Below are 16,731 nucleotides of genomic sequence, written 5' to 3'. Positions count from 1 at the left end.
GCCCCTGGTCACAACCTCGCTAAAGACCAGATGTATCAAGATTCAAAAAGTGATAAAGAGGAGAGTGATAAACAGACAGCCAATCAGCTACTTAATGTCATGTTGCAGGCTGGGTTTGAAAAAATGGTGGTTAGGAGTTGATTGGCTGGTTGTTTATCACTATCTACTTTATTACTTTTTGAAGCTTGATACATCTGGCCCTAAGAGAGCATGGTCACATCAACACTGAGGGCCAGATGTATCAAGCTTTAAAAAGTGATAAAGTGGAGTGATAAAAAAAAAACCTAGCAAATCAGCTTGTAACATGACAGTTGGGAGCTGATTGGCTGGCTAATCATTACTCTCCATTTTATCACTTTTTAAAGCTTGATACATTTGTCCCTCAGAGTGATCTTCAGTCATGGTGAAACTTCCAGAGTGGGTGACTGCAGGATACCCAAAGAAAACATTCAACCCATTTTATACAACACTTCTAATAGGAGCCGGTTTGCAATTAAGCTATAAACGATGGCAATCTGATGTAACTCCTGATGCTTTCCTCTAAATAAGGGTTCGTTAACCTTTCTCCCCAAACATCTATGCAGATATATTATACATGTATCCAACTGTATACTGGAATCTCTATTCAGGGAAGTGGAGGTATGCACATACTGTAAGTTAATGGCATTGAAAAAAGTAGGTTTATAGTGAACACAAGGGAGAAGTGGTTGTATGGCATATGGCATCATTCTGTACATTACTTTGACCATTGATATAGGGGAAAATATTGAAGTCGAGAGGTGATCAAATTAGTGATTCTGACCTATTTATGTGAATTTAATCTTAGAAGGGAAATAAATATTAAATTAATTCCCTATTCAGTATATTATGATTAAAATAATATAAATGTATCCAAATATGCTACTTACACAAGACACTGCTTGTCTACAAAAGCAAGGTGAACAAGACAGAGCCGTGTCCTGATATATTTATAGTGGAACCAGAGGCAAAACTACAATGCATCAGGGCCCCTGTCACTCTCTTCCTGTCGCCCTTTGGTTTCCCCTGTCACAGTCTGCCTCCTCCTGTCTCTTCCTGTCACACTCTGCCTCCCCCTGCCTCTCCCTGTCACACTCTGCCTCCCCCTGTCACACTCTGCATCCCCTTGCCTCTCACTGTCACACTGCCTCCCCCTGCCTCTCCCTGTCACACTCTGCCTCCCCCTGCCCCTCCCTGTCACACTCTGCCTCCCCCTGCCTCTTCCTGTCACACTCCGCCTCCCCCTGCCTCTCCCTGTCACACTCTGCCTCCCCCTGCCTCTTCCTGTCACACTGCCTCTCCCTGTCACACTCTGCCTCCCCCTGCCTCTTCCTGTCACACTCTGCCTCTCCCTGTCACACTCTGCCTCCCCCTGCCTCTCCCTGTCACACTCTGCCTCCCCCTGCCTCTTCCTGTCACACTCCGCCTCCCCCTGCCTCTCCCTGTCACACTCTGCCTCCCCCGTCACACTCTGCTTCCCCTTGCCACTCATTGTCACACTGCCTCCCCCTGCCTCTCCCTGTCACACTCTGCCTCCCCCTGCCTCTTCCTGTCACACTCTGCCTCCTCCTGCCTCTCCCTGTCACCCACTGCCATGTTGCATATTGTAAGCTTGGGTTGGGGTGGAGAAGAGGGGGCCCAAATTATATTTCAGCATCCAACTTCTTTATCCACAAGTTCTGCCACTACTGTAGGTGTTTCTCTCTGTTCTCATAAGCCAGGATCAGCATATTGAACTGATTACAAAAACAAGCTTGATTTTTGGGCTTTGGGATTATATTAAGATTAAAACAAAACAATCAAAAACCACAACACAACCATTCTGCTTCCATGATAGAATATTAGCAAACCTTACTAAACTATAACTTATATATATCCTTGATTTAAGACATGTCACAACTGGAGCAGGAGTCAGGGTTTGGTAGATTAAAGGCACATCCTTATGTGTTTTTGCATTAGTGGTAAATGCCGACAGCTGTAGGGGTGGTGGTGGTGGTGGGGGGGGGGGGGTGAATAAAGATACTCATTTATTTATAGGATACCACTATCATTTTAAAATGCAAGTAAATCACTCTTTTACATTTGCGTCAAAAGCATAAAAAGTTTTATGTTACTGAGCTGAGAAATACTAGTTTTCACATAAACAGATAGCCACCATGCTCTCTTCCAATCCTCAGCAGCAGTTGTCCATGTTAGACAATATGGTATTGCTTTTATCCATATAAGCAGACAATAACTGACAACTTTGATCTTGACTTGCTTTGAAGAAATGGTGTGCGATGATTGGTTGATTCGAATTTCATACACTGGAGCAGAGTCGGGTAGCCAATCAGCCTGAGTTTTTGATGTACAGTACCAGTTTTCATCTGGCCAGCTGTCGATAGCGGAGAATAATTATGTTTATGGTTCATATCTTAAATTTCAATTCAGGGGTATACAGTAATAGCCTTTAAAAATATTAAAAGTAGTTTCCCAAACTACCCACATCAAAGTCATTACAATAGAAGTAACACTGGATTGCACAATATTGCTCTTTTTGTGAGACCTGCTACTCAATAGGTCCATGATGTAGAAAAGCTTAAACGTGCCCACTGACCAATTTTGCGAAAGATTTTATTGTTTTTCCAAAGCTTCATTCTTCTTAATTATATCCTTTGACTTGCCTGAGTACAGTATGTCATTATTTTTCTCAATGAATAGACTGTGCGGTCCACCACTAGCCAAACTCTAGTAGATCCCAGATAATGATGTGTCACCAGAATCTGACCGGGTGGAAGATTTGGTTGAAGTCTGCCTCCTTTTCACGTATCGTGCCACGAACTGTGGACATAGTCTTGTGTTACTAAACAGTTTGGCCAGATCGCTCTTGAATTTGGTCCCAATGAAGGCATAGAGCACTGGGTTCAGGCATGAGTGGAAGTAGCACATGCCAGCAGTGACTGACAATGCAATATCGATTTTATTATCAAATCCACAGCTACTGTTTTGCTGCAACATCTTCACCGTGTCTATAAATGCTACGATATTATACGGGGACCAACACAAGAAGAAAGCCACCACAACAGCAATTATAAGTCTTAGCGCCTTCTGCTTCTTAAATCCTTTGGTTCTAAGCAGGGTCAGTATGATATGTGAGTAACAATACAACATACCAAGCAGAGGCAGCAAAAATCCCACAATGTGGAAAAGAAAAGTCAAAGCCACTTTCCAGGATATTGAAGTCGAAGCGGGGAAAAAGGGCTCACACACCGTCATGTTTATCCGAGATTCCAGTGACACGGAATAATACATTGCATCAGGGATAGACAATATGAAGCACAGGCACCAAACTATGAGACAGCTCCAGTGAACGTGATCCGTTCTGTTCTTTTTGTAAACCTGGACAGCACAGACGATCGAGAGATAGCGATCAAAGCTTATACAGGTAAGGAGGAAAGTGCCGGCATAAAAGTTGATATTGAAGATGGAAGCCACTATTTTGCATGGGGCTTGTCCAAATACCCAACCTAAGGTAGACTGCACTGCCCAAAATGGTAAGGTGGCAGTCAGCAACATATCGGCCAATGCCAGATGCAAAATGAAGATATCGGTGCTCTGCATTCTCCGTCTGTTTGGCAGCATGACGGTCAAGACCAGCCCATTGCCCAGGATTCCAACCAAAAACAATAAGCCATAGAGTGCTGGAATAAACCTTTGGTCAAAAATTTTATTCTCTTCTTGGCTACATGGAGTAGTATCTTCACTGTCTGAGTATGCGGGGTATGCAAAAGTCATGTTCTCTAAGTCGTCTCCTAGACTGACGGTAAAGCTCTGGAAAAAAGTGAAATGGGACATTAGTCAGATAGCATGTTTGGTACGGTCACAATGATTTTACTAATAATAACTTTCCAGATTTAGACAGCTTTTTAATATTGGTTTACACATGAGCTCTTGTAACTTTTATTAAACGCATTGCTTTGTCATTCTCATCCTTCTGGGTTATCAGCAAGGAAATAAGCATAAGTTTATAATGGCCATAGAAGGACCCTTACAGCCCAACCATCCCAATTTTAATGGGACAGTTCTGCCTTGTCTCAACAGTGCTGAGCAGCCAGGAAAGTACAGTATGATACTATATATATATATATATATATATATATATATATATATATATATATATATATATATAGTTTATAGGACATGGGGCAAAGGTTAGGGCCATTGCACAGGCTCTGTTTGGGCCCCCTTCTCTCTGGCAGCAAGTAGACTGATTTTATGTTAAATTCTACTGTGCACATACAGGTCTCCGGGAATATTTCACCTTGTTCTCAGATACATCTCTATGGCTAATGCTCAAAAACTAGGAAAATGACCATGGAGGCCATTATCCCAGTGATTTACGTCTGTAGTGCCTTCCGCCCCCTTGGGACTCTGGAGGGGTCATATACATATAATTCTAGAATAATGGCAGTGCAAGCTGATACATTACATACAGTAAGGCACCAATTGAATTATTGTGATTGACCTTTACCTTAACTTAACATCTATTACCCCTAGAAATAAATCACTCGGACACGTAAACCTGAAATAACCACACGGACAACCACTGCATAAGTTTAAAAGGTCAACAGTATTTATTGTTGGTATGACCCTATTGAAAGGGATGGCCAGGAGAGAGCTTGAAGGCCAGCTAAGTCACAAACGTTAACAATGGCGGCGACTACAACGCCCCAACTTGTAACCAGGGTGATGAACCACCCCCCATTGAATTCAAGGAAGTGGCCATCGTCTCCCCTCGGGGGCAGGACTCACCAGCCATCCTGGCAGAGGGTGCCAATACCGCACAGTGACCTTCTGCACCTCAAACTTGACCGCTGATCGAGAGCGCCCTCCCGCCAATTATAAATTGACATTTGTGAAGCCAAATTGTGGGAAGGCCGGAAGGCCGGGTGGTAATTGAAGAGAGCAAGGGAGGGAGGGTGGGAATCCAGACTCAAAGAGGAAGAAGGATCACCTGACTACCCCTTAAATACCCCTGCATAAGCTACCACCCTCTGTCTATCTCTTCACTGGCTCCCCATTCCTTTCCGAGTTCTCTTTAAACTCCTCACCACCACCTACAAGGCTCACTCCTCCTCCACCGCTCCTTACCTCTCTTCACTGATCTCTATCCACACTCCCTCCCGTCCTTTTCGCTCCATTGCTGACCGTCGACTGACCTCTCACCTAATCACCTCCTACCACTCCCGTGTCCAAGACTTCTCTTGCGCTGCCCCCCTGCACTGGAACAACCTCCCGCCACCCATCAGGCTTTCTGATTCCCTTACCTCCTTCAAGCGCTCCCTCAATACCCAATATTTTTCGACTAGCCTATCCCTCCTCCTAACCTCCTTTGATCCTCCTATCCTGCCTCCGTTCCCATCCGTTCCTACTTATCCTATTGTTTTTCGTTCGTCAACACACCTCCTTTTAGTATGTTAACTCTTATGAGTAGGGCCCTCCTTCCTCACGTACTCACCCTACCTCTTTACCTCACCTGTGCTCCTGTCCTGTTCTTCCCTTCCTCTACTTCATCTTCAGTCTCCTCGACAATTTCGACACCTACTTCTGAACTGATGCTGATTTTAGTTCTACCAGCTATACCCCTATTTATGCTGTATTTTATCAACACACCCTGTACGTTACCTTGTAATTTGTTTTTTGTCTGCTATGTACGGCGCTGCGGACACTTTGTGGCGCCTTAAAAATAAACGTACTACTACTACCCATTCTACACCTGATTGACTACACCTACAACACTGGACTCTATGGGGTAAGGAACATTTCACTAACTTTGTTATACCAATCACAAAATTGCCAGGCTCTTATATGCCCTCATACCTATACAGCCCTCGCTTAATCTAATTGACTGGCAAATACGGCTAGAAAATACTCCTCATTTTCTAGCCATATTTGCAGATTAAGTAGCCGGTCCTGGTTTTAGAAATTCAGGGTTCCTTCAATCCACATAGGGGTTCCCCCCGTGATTTCTAAAACCAGCATCAGGCTCAAGGGCCGGTCCTGGTTCCCAAAATATGGAGATAAAATGAATAGGGGTCCCCCGTATTTGGAGAACAAGCATTAGTTCCCCTAGCCAAAGCGTTATCCCCCTGACCGATCAGCCCGTGCAGGGACCCCAGAGATTGAAGGTAGGAGCAGATAGAGACTGGGGATGGATAGAAAGTTTGTGGGCTAAAAACTGTCACAGCTCAAAGTGAAAATAAAAACTGTCACAGCTCACAGTGAAAGTACATTGCGTTTAACTAGCATGTTATAATACTCATTTATGATAACAAATAACAAGGAGATGGGGAATGCTAGAGGGCTTGGATGGCTGCATGTGGCCCTAGGGCCGCTTGTTAGTCATCCCTGTCCTGGAATTAAGGACTGTTAAAGTAATACAATTTTCACACTTGTCTTTACATAATATTGGAGTTTTTGACACTCCATAGTGGGCACTACAGCATAGTGTGGCTGACTAATATGCATGCTGTGACAACACGTCATTACGCGGCTTATTAACTTCCCAACTTTTACTTTATATAACTTTAACTTCTTCTAAACAATGGCCAAATACAGCACTTCTGCAAAACCCATGGAAACAAACATCAGCAGTGAGTGTCACTAGACCAATAGACTATTAATATCGACAATAGAGGATGAGTACGTTTCCATTGACTTGAGAGCTACTGTATATATTAACCAACAAATGCAAGTTCTGGGTTTAAGCCTCAGTCAGGCAAATCTGTAACTTTCTAGGTTATGATCATTTGCCTGTCTATGAAAGTATCTGAGGCTTCGTGAGTCACGCCGCCCATTGTTTCTCCGGCAGCCATTATCATAAACAATAAATACTAAGAGGTGGTTTCATAACATACAGTATATATATACAAGATGTGGCCTGATATTTCCAAAAAAAACGCGTTGACCATTATTTTAACGATCTTTAGACCGTGTCAGCAATAACCTCTATCGACATTTCATCTATTGACATTTTGTATCTGTTGTCCTTTTGTACCAGTCGTCCTAATATTAATAATCATTTTATTTATATAGCGCTCTTTCTCCAGTAGGACTTAAGGTGCTCAACAGATAGAATTAATGTAATACAGCACAGGAACAATGAAGTTCAGAAAAGCTTTTTGTAAAATAATTAAGAGAATCATGAACATGTTTGAGTAAACAGGAAAGTCTTGAGTCCGTTTTTGAAGGATTCTAGACTGGGGGTCTCTCGGACTATGCGGGCAAGTGAGTTCCCTAGAGTCTGAGCCGTATGGATAAAAGCTCAACCCCCAGATGAATTATGGGAGATTCTAGGTACTGTAAAAAGTCTTTCATCCACAGACCTAATGCATGTTGACCTGTCTATATGTTGTCGACCTATTGACTGTCTACTGTATAGCACATCCAAACAAGCAGGTAAGTTGCTCGACATGTCCATAACACTTCCATGACAGTCACATGAGATGGAGCTGATCTGAGTGTCCAAATAGTCACAGTCCGGTTCCGCCTATTTCACAATATACACAGTATGTTAGAAATGCCAGTCAGATGGTGCTACTTTCTAAAGTGGACATTGAGAGATATGTACAATCTTGAAGCTGCATTGGACTTACTGTAGAATCAGCCACTACTATATGTTGATTGGTGCTGTAAAGTCAAATGTATTTTGACTAGCCGGATCCAAGGGGTGGCGACAGGGACGGTCATCCCGGGGCCCACACACATTATGGGCCCCCACACTCTCCCCGGTAATCATGCACGCTGCTGGTACTGAAATCGGAGCCCACATGATTCAGCTGTGTCTCTGATTTCCCCACTACACAGCAGCTGCCAGCACTGCCTGCCGAGGTGCTGCGGAAGTCACTGACAGCCTCTCGTGGGATTTCACAGTCACTGCTGAGGCAGCTGGGATTTCTGTGACGTCCAGTATCTGAGAGTAAGGCGGTGCCATTCCACTCAGTCTCCGCTCCTTCCTCAGCAGCACCGGCAGTGTGTGACTGGCTGGCAGTGAGCAGTGAGCTGTGTAGCGCTGACAGTGTGTGACTGGCTGGCTGTGAGCTGTGTAGTGCTGACAGTGTGTGACTGGCTGGCAGTGAGCTGTGTAGCGCTGACATCAGAGCCGGCCCTAGCCTAAATGACGCCCTAGGCAAGATTTTGGCTGGTGCCCCCAAGCACCGCCACTAGTTCCGCCTCTGACCCTGCTCCCCTTTCCCAGCACCATCAACCCTCATCATAGCAGTCATCATTTTGGTGCTCCTACCCGCAATTTTTTAAATAGAAACAGTGCACACATTTGGTGCGCAGCCCAAACAGGGGTGTGTTCTTGCTGGGAAGGGGCATGGCCACATAATTTTACCCCCAATTCAAATTATGCCACACAGTAGTGCAACTTTATTCATATTATATCATGCGCTGGTGTCCCTTATTCATGTTACATCACAATGTAGTACCACTTTACCTTATATACATTACTCCTCACATTATTCACATTATACCCTTAGAAAAAAATCCTGAGAAAATATTGTATTTTAACCACCTCCATGGCCACACTGCAACCCAGCACAAATCAGTGTGTGCTGGGCAGAGGAGAGGAGCTGCAGCTGCTGCTGTCACTTAAGGGGAGGGGGCCTGGGGCCCCCACTGGGCCCACCCATCAGACTTTGGCCTGGGTAATTTGTACCCCCTACCCCTTTTTCTCGGCACCCCTGATAATACCACACAGTAATGCCCCTTACACATGACACACATTATTAATGTCCTTATAACCATAATGCCCCTTACACATTATGCCAACCTTTATTAATGCCCTTCATACACATAATGACACACATAATGCCCCTTACACATATGTGATATATTGATAAAGGCGGCTGGGACCGCCGAAACATGTTGGAGGACAAGTGAGTTATTTGTTACCTTGTTTTAAGTTGTATAGTGACTATTGGCCGATTGGTCACTGTACACTTTTTGTTCATTAAACATTTTATTCTGAGACCGGCACTTTCCCTTTGTTTTCCGATACATCCATCTGAGGGATACCATTGGAGTTGATGCCGGTTTTATTGTTGTGGTGTAAAGAAACCTTTATAGACGTTGACTACCTGCAATTGCAGTGAGTACGGTACGCCACCATTTTGGACCCCCTTCACTGCATGGGTGGTGTCCTTTGTTGTTGAGCTTTAAAAGATACCTTTATGCACTTATTCTTCAAATTGCACGAGTGAGTTTGGTACGCTCATTAAAGTCAGTGTTCCTGTCACAATGGGTGTACCCCTAACATAAAGAAACCTTTATGCACTTTCAACACACCTTTATAGTGTGAGTTTCGGTACGACATTGATTACTGGGACTCCCTATACCCCACGTATTTTGTTTCATTATTGTGTTACTGATACACATATTGTTTTTTCTTTTATTACTTCCATATTGAACACATCATATTCTGTGGATATACGAGTCAAGCGCCATCAATCCCTCATCTTTTCTGAAGGGGTGTGTTCTTGCTGGGAAGGGGCATGGCCACATAATTTTACCCCCAATTCAAATTATGCCACACAGTAGTGCAACTTTATTCATATTATATCATGCGCTGGTGTCCCTTATTCATGTTACATCACAATGTAGTACCACTTTACCTTATATACATTACTCCTCACATTATTCACATTATACCCTTAGAAAAAAATCCTGAGAAAATATTGTATTTTAACCACCTCCATGGCCACACTGCAACCCAGCACAAATCAGTGTGTGCTGGGCAGAGGAGAGGAGCTGCAGCTGCTGCTGTCACTTAAGGGGAGGGGGCCTGGGGCCCCCACTGGGCCCACCCATCAGACTTTGGCCTGGGTAATTTGTACCCCCTACCCCTTTTTCTCGGCACCCCTGATAATACCACACAGTAATGCCCCTTACACATGACACACATTATTAATGTCCTTATAACCATAATGCCCCTTACACATTATGCCAACCTTTATTAATGCCCTTCATACACATAATGACACACATAATGCCCCTTACACATATGTTGCACATTATTAATGCCCTTATACACATGACACACATAATTCCCATTACACATATGTTGCACATTATTAATGCCCTTATACACATGACAAACATAATGCCTGTTACACATATGTCGCACATTATTAATGCATTTATACATGACACACATAATGCCCCTTACACATATGCCGAACACTATTGCACAACCAACCCACCCGCAGACAGTACTCGCACAGCCGCTAACACTGTGACCTCTGCCTCTGCTTGGATACAGATGTTTCCTCATACATCTTGTCTCAATAGGCCATGCAGCTCCTGGCCAGTTCTGCTAACGTTGGGTGCCTTTTTTGATGAAAATTCGTCTTATTTGCATTGTTATGACCAGCACACATAAGGAGCTTCCAATGATTAAAATGATGTGCAGCGTGCCTATATTCTGTGTGCGACTGTGGCTGTACCTGCATACGGAATGCTATGTTACAGTGATTTCCATGAATACACTATTTCATATGCAGATACAGCCTCACTTGCACACAGAATATAGGCATGCTGCATATCATTTTAATCAGCAGAAGCTGCTGATGCCCCTAGGCATTCCAAATGCCCTAGGCAAGTGCCTAGTTTGTCTATGCCTAAGGCCGGCCCTGGCTGACATATCAGTTATCGTGAATTATTCATAAACAGCAGCACTATATTTTTTATTAGGTAACTAACTTTATTTAACTACTAATATTTTGTGAGCTACCTTTCATTATACTTGCCTACTTTTGAAAACTAGTTTCAGGAAGATTATAGTTGGAATATAATTTTCCATATATGGAGAGATTGTGAACGTGGCACCTAGAAGCGTGGGTGTGTACTGCTACATCTGAGAGGAATCTTTTAAAATGACTTATATCCAAATGTAGATGAGCCCCAAAGCAGTTAGTAAGAGCTACTATACTTAGTAAAGTGCTGGGAAATGGTGCTGATGATTCAATGTAAATGTATCTGTCTCTCATTCCTTTTTTCCCAAAAAATGTAACAGTGTAATGTGGGCAAGGTGACATGAGGGAGATTGGTAGACTAATGAGGGAGAGAGGGAGATTGCTGCTATTTCAGGGAGTCTCCTGCAGAATGCAGGAGGGTTGGCAACTATTCCTTTCGTAATCTTATGATGTCTGCCCATTTTTATTTATATGTCCTTTAATTTTAAATTAAGAGTTCCATTTACCATCGGAATATTAAATACAGTGTATATATAGAAGCAGCCCATCTCATAACTGCTTCTATATAATAACTTTTATTGATAGGGGGCCCCACACGTTTGTTGTCCTAAGCCCCCGCAGACCTTAATCTGGCACTGCTGACATCTCACAGGTTGTACCAGTTTCAGGACCTCACCCTGTACCAAATCAAGTGCTTACTGCAGGGTAAGGAGTGGAGGTAACCCCGACCCCACTAGGTGGGTCTGGGTACAGGTGCGCCTGGCTAGAGCTGTGTTTCCCTAGCTGCTGCTCTGTGACAGGGTAGTTAGTCCTGTACTGAATAAACAAAAACAGAAATTGGGATTGTGAGCTGCGCTTAATTGGAGAATATACTTGTAAATCAAATTTGATATATATAATCTTATAGATTTAGGATGAAAAAAATGATGGATTGGTTGATCTAGTACAAAAGAATTTATTATCTAAAATTAGCACATAGCCAAAAGTACAATTATAATAGTAAAATGCAATGCATATAAAAATTCATATCTCACCAGACCAAACTGGGGTATGTGTATAGCCCGGAAAGTCCCCAAAAGTCCTGTATAGGGCTGGGGCGACGAAATGCTGACTTTTGTAATCTCCTCTCTGGGAGAAGCCCGGAGAGGAAACTTTCAGCAGGATTTTCAGGGCCCTCCCGGCCATTCCGGGAGGGTAGGCAACCCTGGCTTACTGTCTGTTAAGCAGATGGACTTCCTGAGGAATGTTTTATGTTCTAGTCAGGAAAGTGGGACAACATGATGTTTTAGGGCTCTGTCCCCTTCCTCGGGTGCTGTAGTCAGATGAACACCCCCTAAAATATAATTTTTCTGAATAAAGGACAGGTTTAGTGAGTCCTGCAAGCGAGGCCCTCATATACAGCAGGGTTGCCGACCCTCCCGGAGTTCCCGGGAGTCTCCCGAAAATCGGGTCCCCCTCCCGGCCCCCCGGAAGGGTGGGCAACCCTCCCGGATTCAGGGGGGACCCCCGCTGTCCCCCGGATCGCGGCATTAAAATGCCGCAATCCTCGGGTCTCAGAGGAGGGGGCGGAGCTAAAATGGCACAATCGCGTCATTTTAGCCCCGCCCCCTCCACGGAGATCCGTAAATTTGATGTTTTAACAGCATGGGGGTGGGGCTTAGTGATGTCACTCGTTAGCCCCGCCCCCCTGAGCGGCTGCTAAAACTCTCCTCTCCGGGCTCTCCCGGAGAGGAGAATCTTAAAGTCGGCAACCCTGATATACAGTCTGAATTCTCTTGTATTTGACTTAGGGTCCGATGTCTTGGACTCCAACTGCTGCAATTGGTTGTCACTGTATTTTGCATATTGCCCCATGTCCATGTTCCAGCAGTCAGTACAGTTTAAGCATAGTATACAAAGCTTCTCCATTGCATTCTTTTTTAATTGCAACTATAATATATGAAGTCTACATTGTAGTACACAATCTAAATATTTTACTTTGGATAAGAGAGCCCAACAAGCACCAGCAATTGAGTTTTAAGTTGTAATTTACCAATAGTTAGTCCCAAAGACAGCAGGTAAGGTTGGAGAAATGTTGTATTGCTTTCTTTATGGTGTGTACACACGGTGAGATTCCCTTGCTATTTGATTTAAGATTAGATTGCTATGTAATCTATGCTTCTCTGTACAATTTACATACAATTCATACAATCTGCATTAGATTTGCACTATATTGTCATTGCTGCCCTGTCTATCTGGGTTTAGATTTGTGCTGTCCCGGGAGCGCGCATCGGGATCGCAAGGCAAAAAACCTGTGCGATCTGCATGTGATCTGCGTATGATCTGCATGTGGTTTCGACTGTATAGTCAAAATCTAATGTCAAATCTCCCCGTGTGTAGACTTCTGTCTTGTAATGTGGTGAGATTTGACATTCGATTTTGACTATATAGTCAAAATCGCATGCAGATCGCACAGGTTTTTTTGCCTTGCGATCCCGATGCGCCCTCCCGGGACGGCATAAATGGAAACCTAGATAGACAGGGCAGCAATGACTATACAGTGCAAATCTAATGCAGATTGTATGAATTGTATGTAAATAGTACAGAGTTAGCAAAGATTGCATAGCAATCGAATCTTAAGTCAAATAGCAAGGGAATCTCACCGTGTGTACACAGCATGAGTCAAATAGATCATTGTAGCATTTATACTGCTGCTTTCCATCATGAACCCACATGTAACTGCCAGAACTATAATACATTTTATCTCCATTAATTCCCACTCATTATGGGCATTTTATATACATATTATTAGGCAGAGAGGGAAGCGTTCTTTCTTACCTTGTCGGAGTCGTACATGTTGAGCAGAAGACACTGTTTCAGTTCTAGTCAGCTCTGACTATTGTGGTTTAAGGAATGGAAGTGAGACTAGATGACGTTCAGAATATAAAGGTGATTGGTGGTAAGAGAAGGCTGTGCATTGTTTCTCTGTACAGGACTGTACGTAATGACACTGAAGTCACTTTGCGTGGTCACTCATTATGTACAGGCATTACTCAGTATGATAACATTAACTCTGTCATTGCCAGGAGAATGTTATACCTTCATCATCCTGTCCACAATCAGTTAAACATGTGTCTTTCTTAGGGATACATTTACTAAAGCCATACCTCCCAACATTTAATATAGTAAATACGAGACCCTGACGCACGCTCCCTGGAATTTGGGGGCATGGCCACCCATTTCCCCATGCTCTATGGGGCATTATTATTATTATTATAATTTTATTTATAAGGCGCCACAAGTGTTTCGCAGCGCCGTACAAAGGAACAATACAGGGAAACAAAACTTGGCATAACATTGAATAAATAACAAAAATACAGTACAAATAAAGAGCGCCACAGATCAATACACATTACAGCTTGGATATAAGTAGTGAGGACTCAATCAACATACAACTAGAGGCTTGAGGCCAATGATGGAGAGGAGTATGCAGACGAAGATGGTCACTGAGTGTTGGAGTAAAGGAGAGCTGTGAGTGACATGTGAAGAGAAGTGGGCTTTGACAACAGGAGGGAAGAGGGCCCTACTCGGAGGAGCTTACAATCTAGTAGGAAGGGGAGACAGACAGATTACAAGAGGTGCAAGCGAGGGGGTGGTGGTTAGATAGCAGGATGTAAACAGGAAACAGGCAAGGGGTCGGAGAACCAGCTGGTTTATGCAGTGGAAGGGTACGCTTTGATGAATAGGTGAGTTTTCAGTGCCCGTTTGAAGCTTTGCAAGGTCGGGGAGAGTCTAATGGAGCGAGGGAGTGCGTTCCACTGAAGGGGTGCAGCACGGGCAAAGTCCTGTACTCTAGCATGGGAAGCAGTGATCAGGGTGGAGGAGAGACGACAGTCGTCAGCTGACCGTAGAGGGCGGGAGGGTGTATGAATGGAGATGAGGTTAGAGATATATGGAGCAATGGAATTAGAGATGGCCCTGTATGTGAGTGTGAGGTGTTTGAAGAGGATTCTGTAGGGGAATGGAAGCCAGTGCAGATTTTGTTGAAGGGGAGTAGCAGAATTAGAGCGGCGGGAGAGGAAGATAAGCCTGGCTGCAGCATTGAGGACAGATTGGAGAGGAGCTAGTTGGGATTGAGCAAGGCCGGTGAGAAGAGCATTACAGTAGTCAAGCCATGAGATGACCAATGAGTGGATGATCAGCTTAGTTGCACTCTGTGAGAGAAAGGGCCTGATGCGAGCAATGTTGCGTAACTGGAACCGGCAAGAATGGGCCAGCGTTTGGATGTGGGGTGCAAAGGAGAGGGAGGAGTCAAGAGTGACACCCAGGCAGCGGAGTTGGGGAACAGGGGAGATGATGGTGTTGTTAACAGTGATAGAGATATTAGTAGAGGGCATAGTTCTGGGTGGGGGAAAGATAATAAGTTCGGTTTTGTCCATATTCAGCTTCAGAAATCGCTCAGACATCCAGGTAGAGATGGCAGCGAGGCAGTTGGAAACTTGAGAGAAAACAGTGGGGGACAGATCAGGAGAGGAGAGGTAGATTTGGGTGTCATCTGCATAGAGGTGATATTGGAAGCCAAAGGAGTTAATGAGTGCACCCAGAGAGGAGGTGTACAGAGAGAACAGAATGGGGCCAAGGACGGAACCCTGAGGGACCCCGACAGGAAGGATAGAAGGTGGTGAGGTAGAGCCAGAGGCAGAGACTGAGAAGGAACGGTTGAAGAGGTAAGAGGAAAACCAGTTGAAGACTGTGCCAGAGAGGCCAATGTTTTGGAGTGTGTGGAGGAGGAGAGGGTGATCCACAGTGTCAAAGGCAGCAGATAGGTCCAAAAGGATAAGCAGGGAGAAGTGACCCTTGGATTTGGCTGACAGCAGGTCATTGGTGACTTTCACTAGGGCAGTCTCAGTGGAATGAAGTGGGCGAAAGCCAGATTGAAGGGGATCTAGGATGGAGTGGTCAGACAGGTAGCTGGTAAGACGCCTGTAAACCAGCCGTTCTGGTATTTTAGAGGCAAATGGGAGAAGAGAGATAGGGCGGTAGCTTGTGGGAGATAAAGGGTCCAGGTTAGGTTTTTTAAGAATAGGCGAGACCAGAGCGTGTTTGAAGGGTGAGGGAAAGATGCCAGTAGAAAGAGATCGGTTAAAGAGGTGAGCAAGGTGGGAGCAGCCAGTGGGGGAGAGGGAACTGAGGAGACGGGAGGGGAGAGGGTCCAAGGGACAGGTAGAGGGGGGAGAGGATGAGAGGAGGGAGCGGACTTCCTCAGCTGTAGTAGGGCAGAAGGATGACAGAGTGGGGTAGTTGGTAGGGGAGGATGATTGGGGTGGGTGGGCAGCAGAGGGGGTATGGAAGGAGATATCATGTCGGATTACCTCAATTTTAGAGAGGAAGAAGGAGGCAAAGTCAGTGGCAGTGAGGGATGAAGGGAGGAGGGGTGGTGCAGGGCGAAGTAGAGTGTTGAAAGTTTCAAAGAGACGTCGGGGATTGGAGGAATGGGAAGAGATGAGAGATTTGAAGAAAGATTGTTTGGTATAGGAGAGAGCAGCGCTGTAGGAGGAGAGAATAAACTTGAAATGGAGGAAGTCTTCCAGAGAGTGAGATTTCCTCCAGAGGCGTTCAGCAGAGCGTGCACATTTTTGCAAGAATCGAGTTATTTTGTTGTGCCAGGGTTGTGGTTTAGAGCGTCGAAGGGGAACAGTGTGGAGGGGGGCTACAGAGTCGAGAGCCGAGGTGAGAGAAGAGTAATAGAAAGAGGCAGCCTGGTTGGGGCAAGTCATGGTTGAGAGAGGAGAGAGGAAAGTCTCCAGGGAAGACAGGACAGTGGGGTCAAGAGACCCGAGGTTACGTCTGGTGACTGTGGGTCTGGGCAATGAGGGGAGAGGGGAGGATGAGAGGGTGAAAGAGAGCAGATTGTGGTCAGAGAGTGGGAAGGAAGAATTAGAGAAATCAGAGAGATTACAATGGTGGGTGAAGACTAGGTCAAGGGAGTGTCCGAGAT

General features: G+C 44.7%; 1 protein-coding gene across 1 annotated transcript; it reads right to left on the bottom strand.

Moving 5' to 3' along the window:
* Positions 1-1,787: 1,787 nt before the first annotated feature.
* On the bottom strand, positions 1,788-13,710 carry CXCR3 (C-X-C motif chemokine receptor 3). The gene is made up of 2 exons (XM_083161706.1): positions 13,572-13,710; positions 1,788-3,828 (listed from the first exon to the last, which is right to left on the bottom strand). Exons 1-2 carry the CDS (start codon positions 13,587-13,589, stop codon positions 2,746-2,748), a joined length of 1,101 nt encoding a protein of 366 aa, XP_083017832.1. The 5' UTR covers positions 13,590-13,710; the 3' UTR covers positions 1,788-2,745.
* Positions 13,711-16,731: the final 3,021 nt, after the last annotated feature.

This window comes from Crinia signifera, chromosome 19 (assembly GCF_055691185.1).
Source record: "Crinia signifera chromosome 19, ASM5569118v1, whole genome shotgun sequence".
Classification (NCBI taxonomy): Eukaryota; Metazoa; Chordata; class Amphibia; order Anura; family Myobatrachidae; genus Crinia; species Crinia signifera.
The sequence above is the reverse complement of the archived record's forward strand: the minus strand, read 5'-3'. Positions and strand labels throughout refer to the sequence as shown.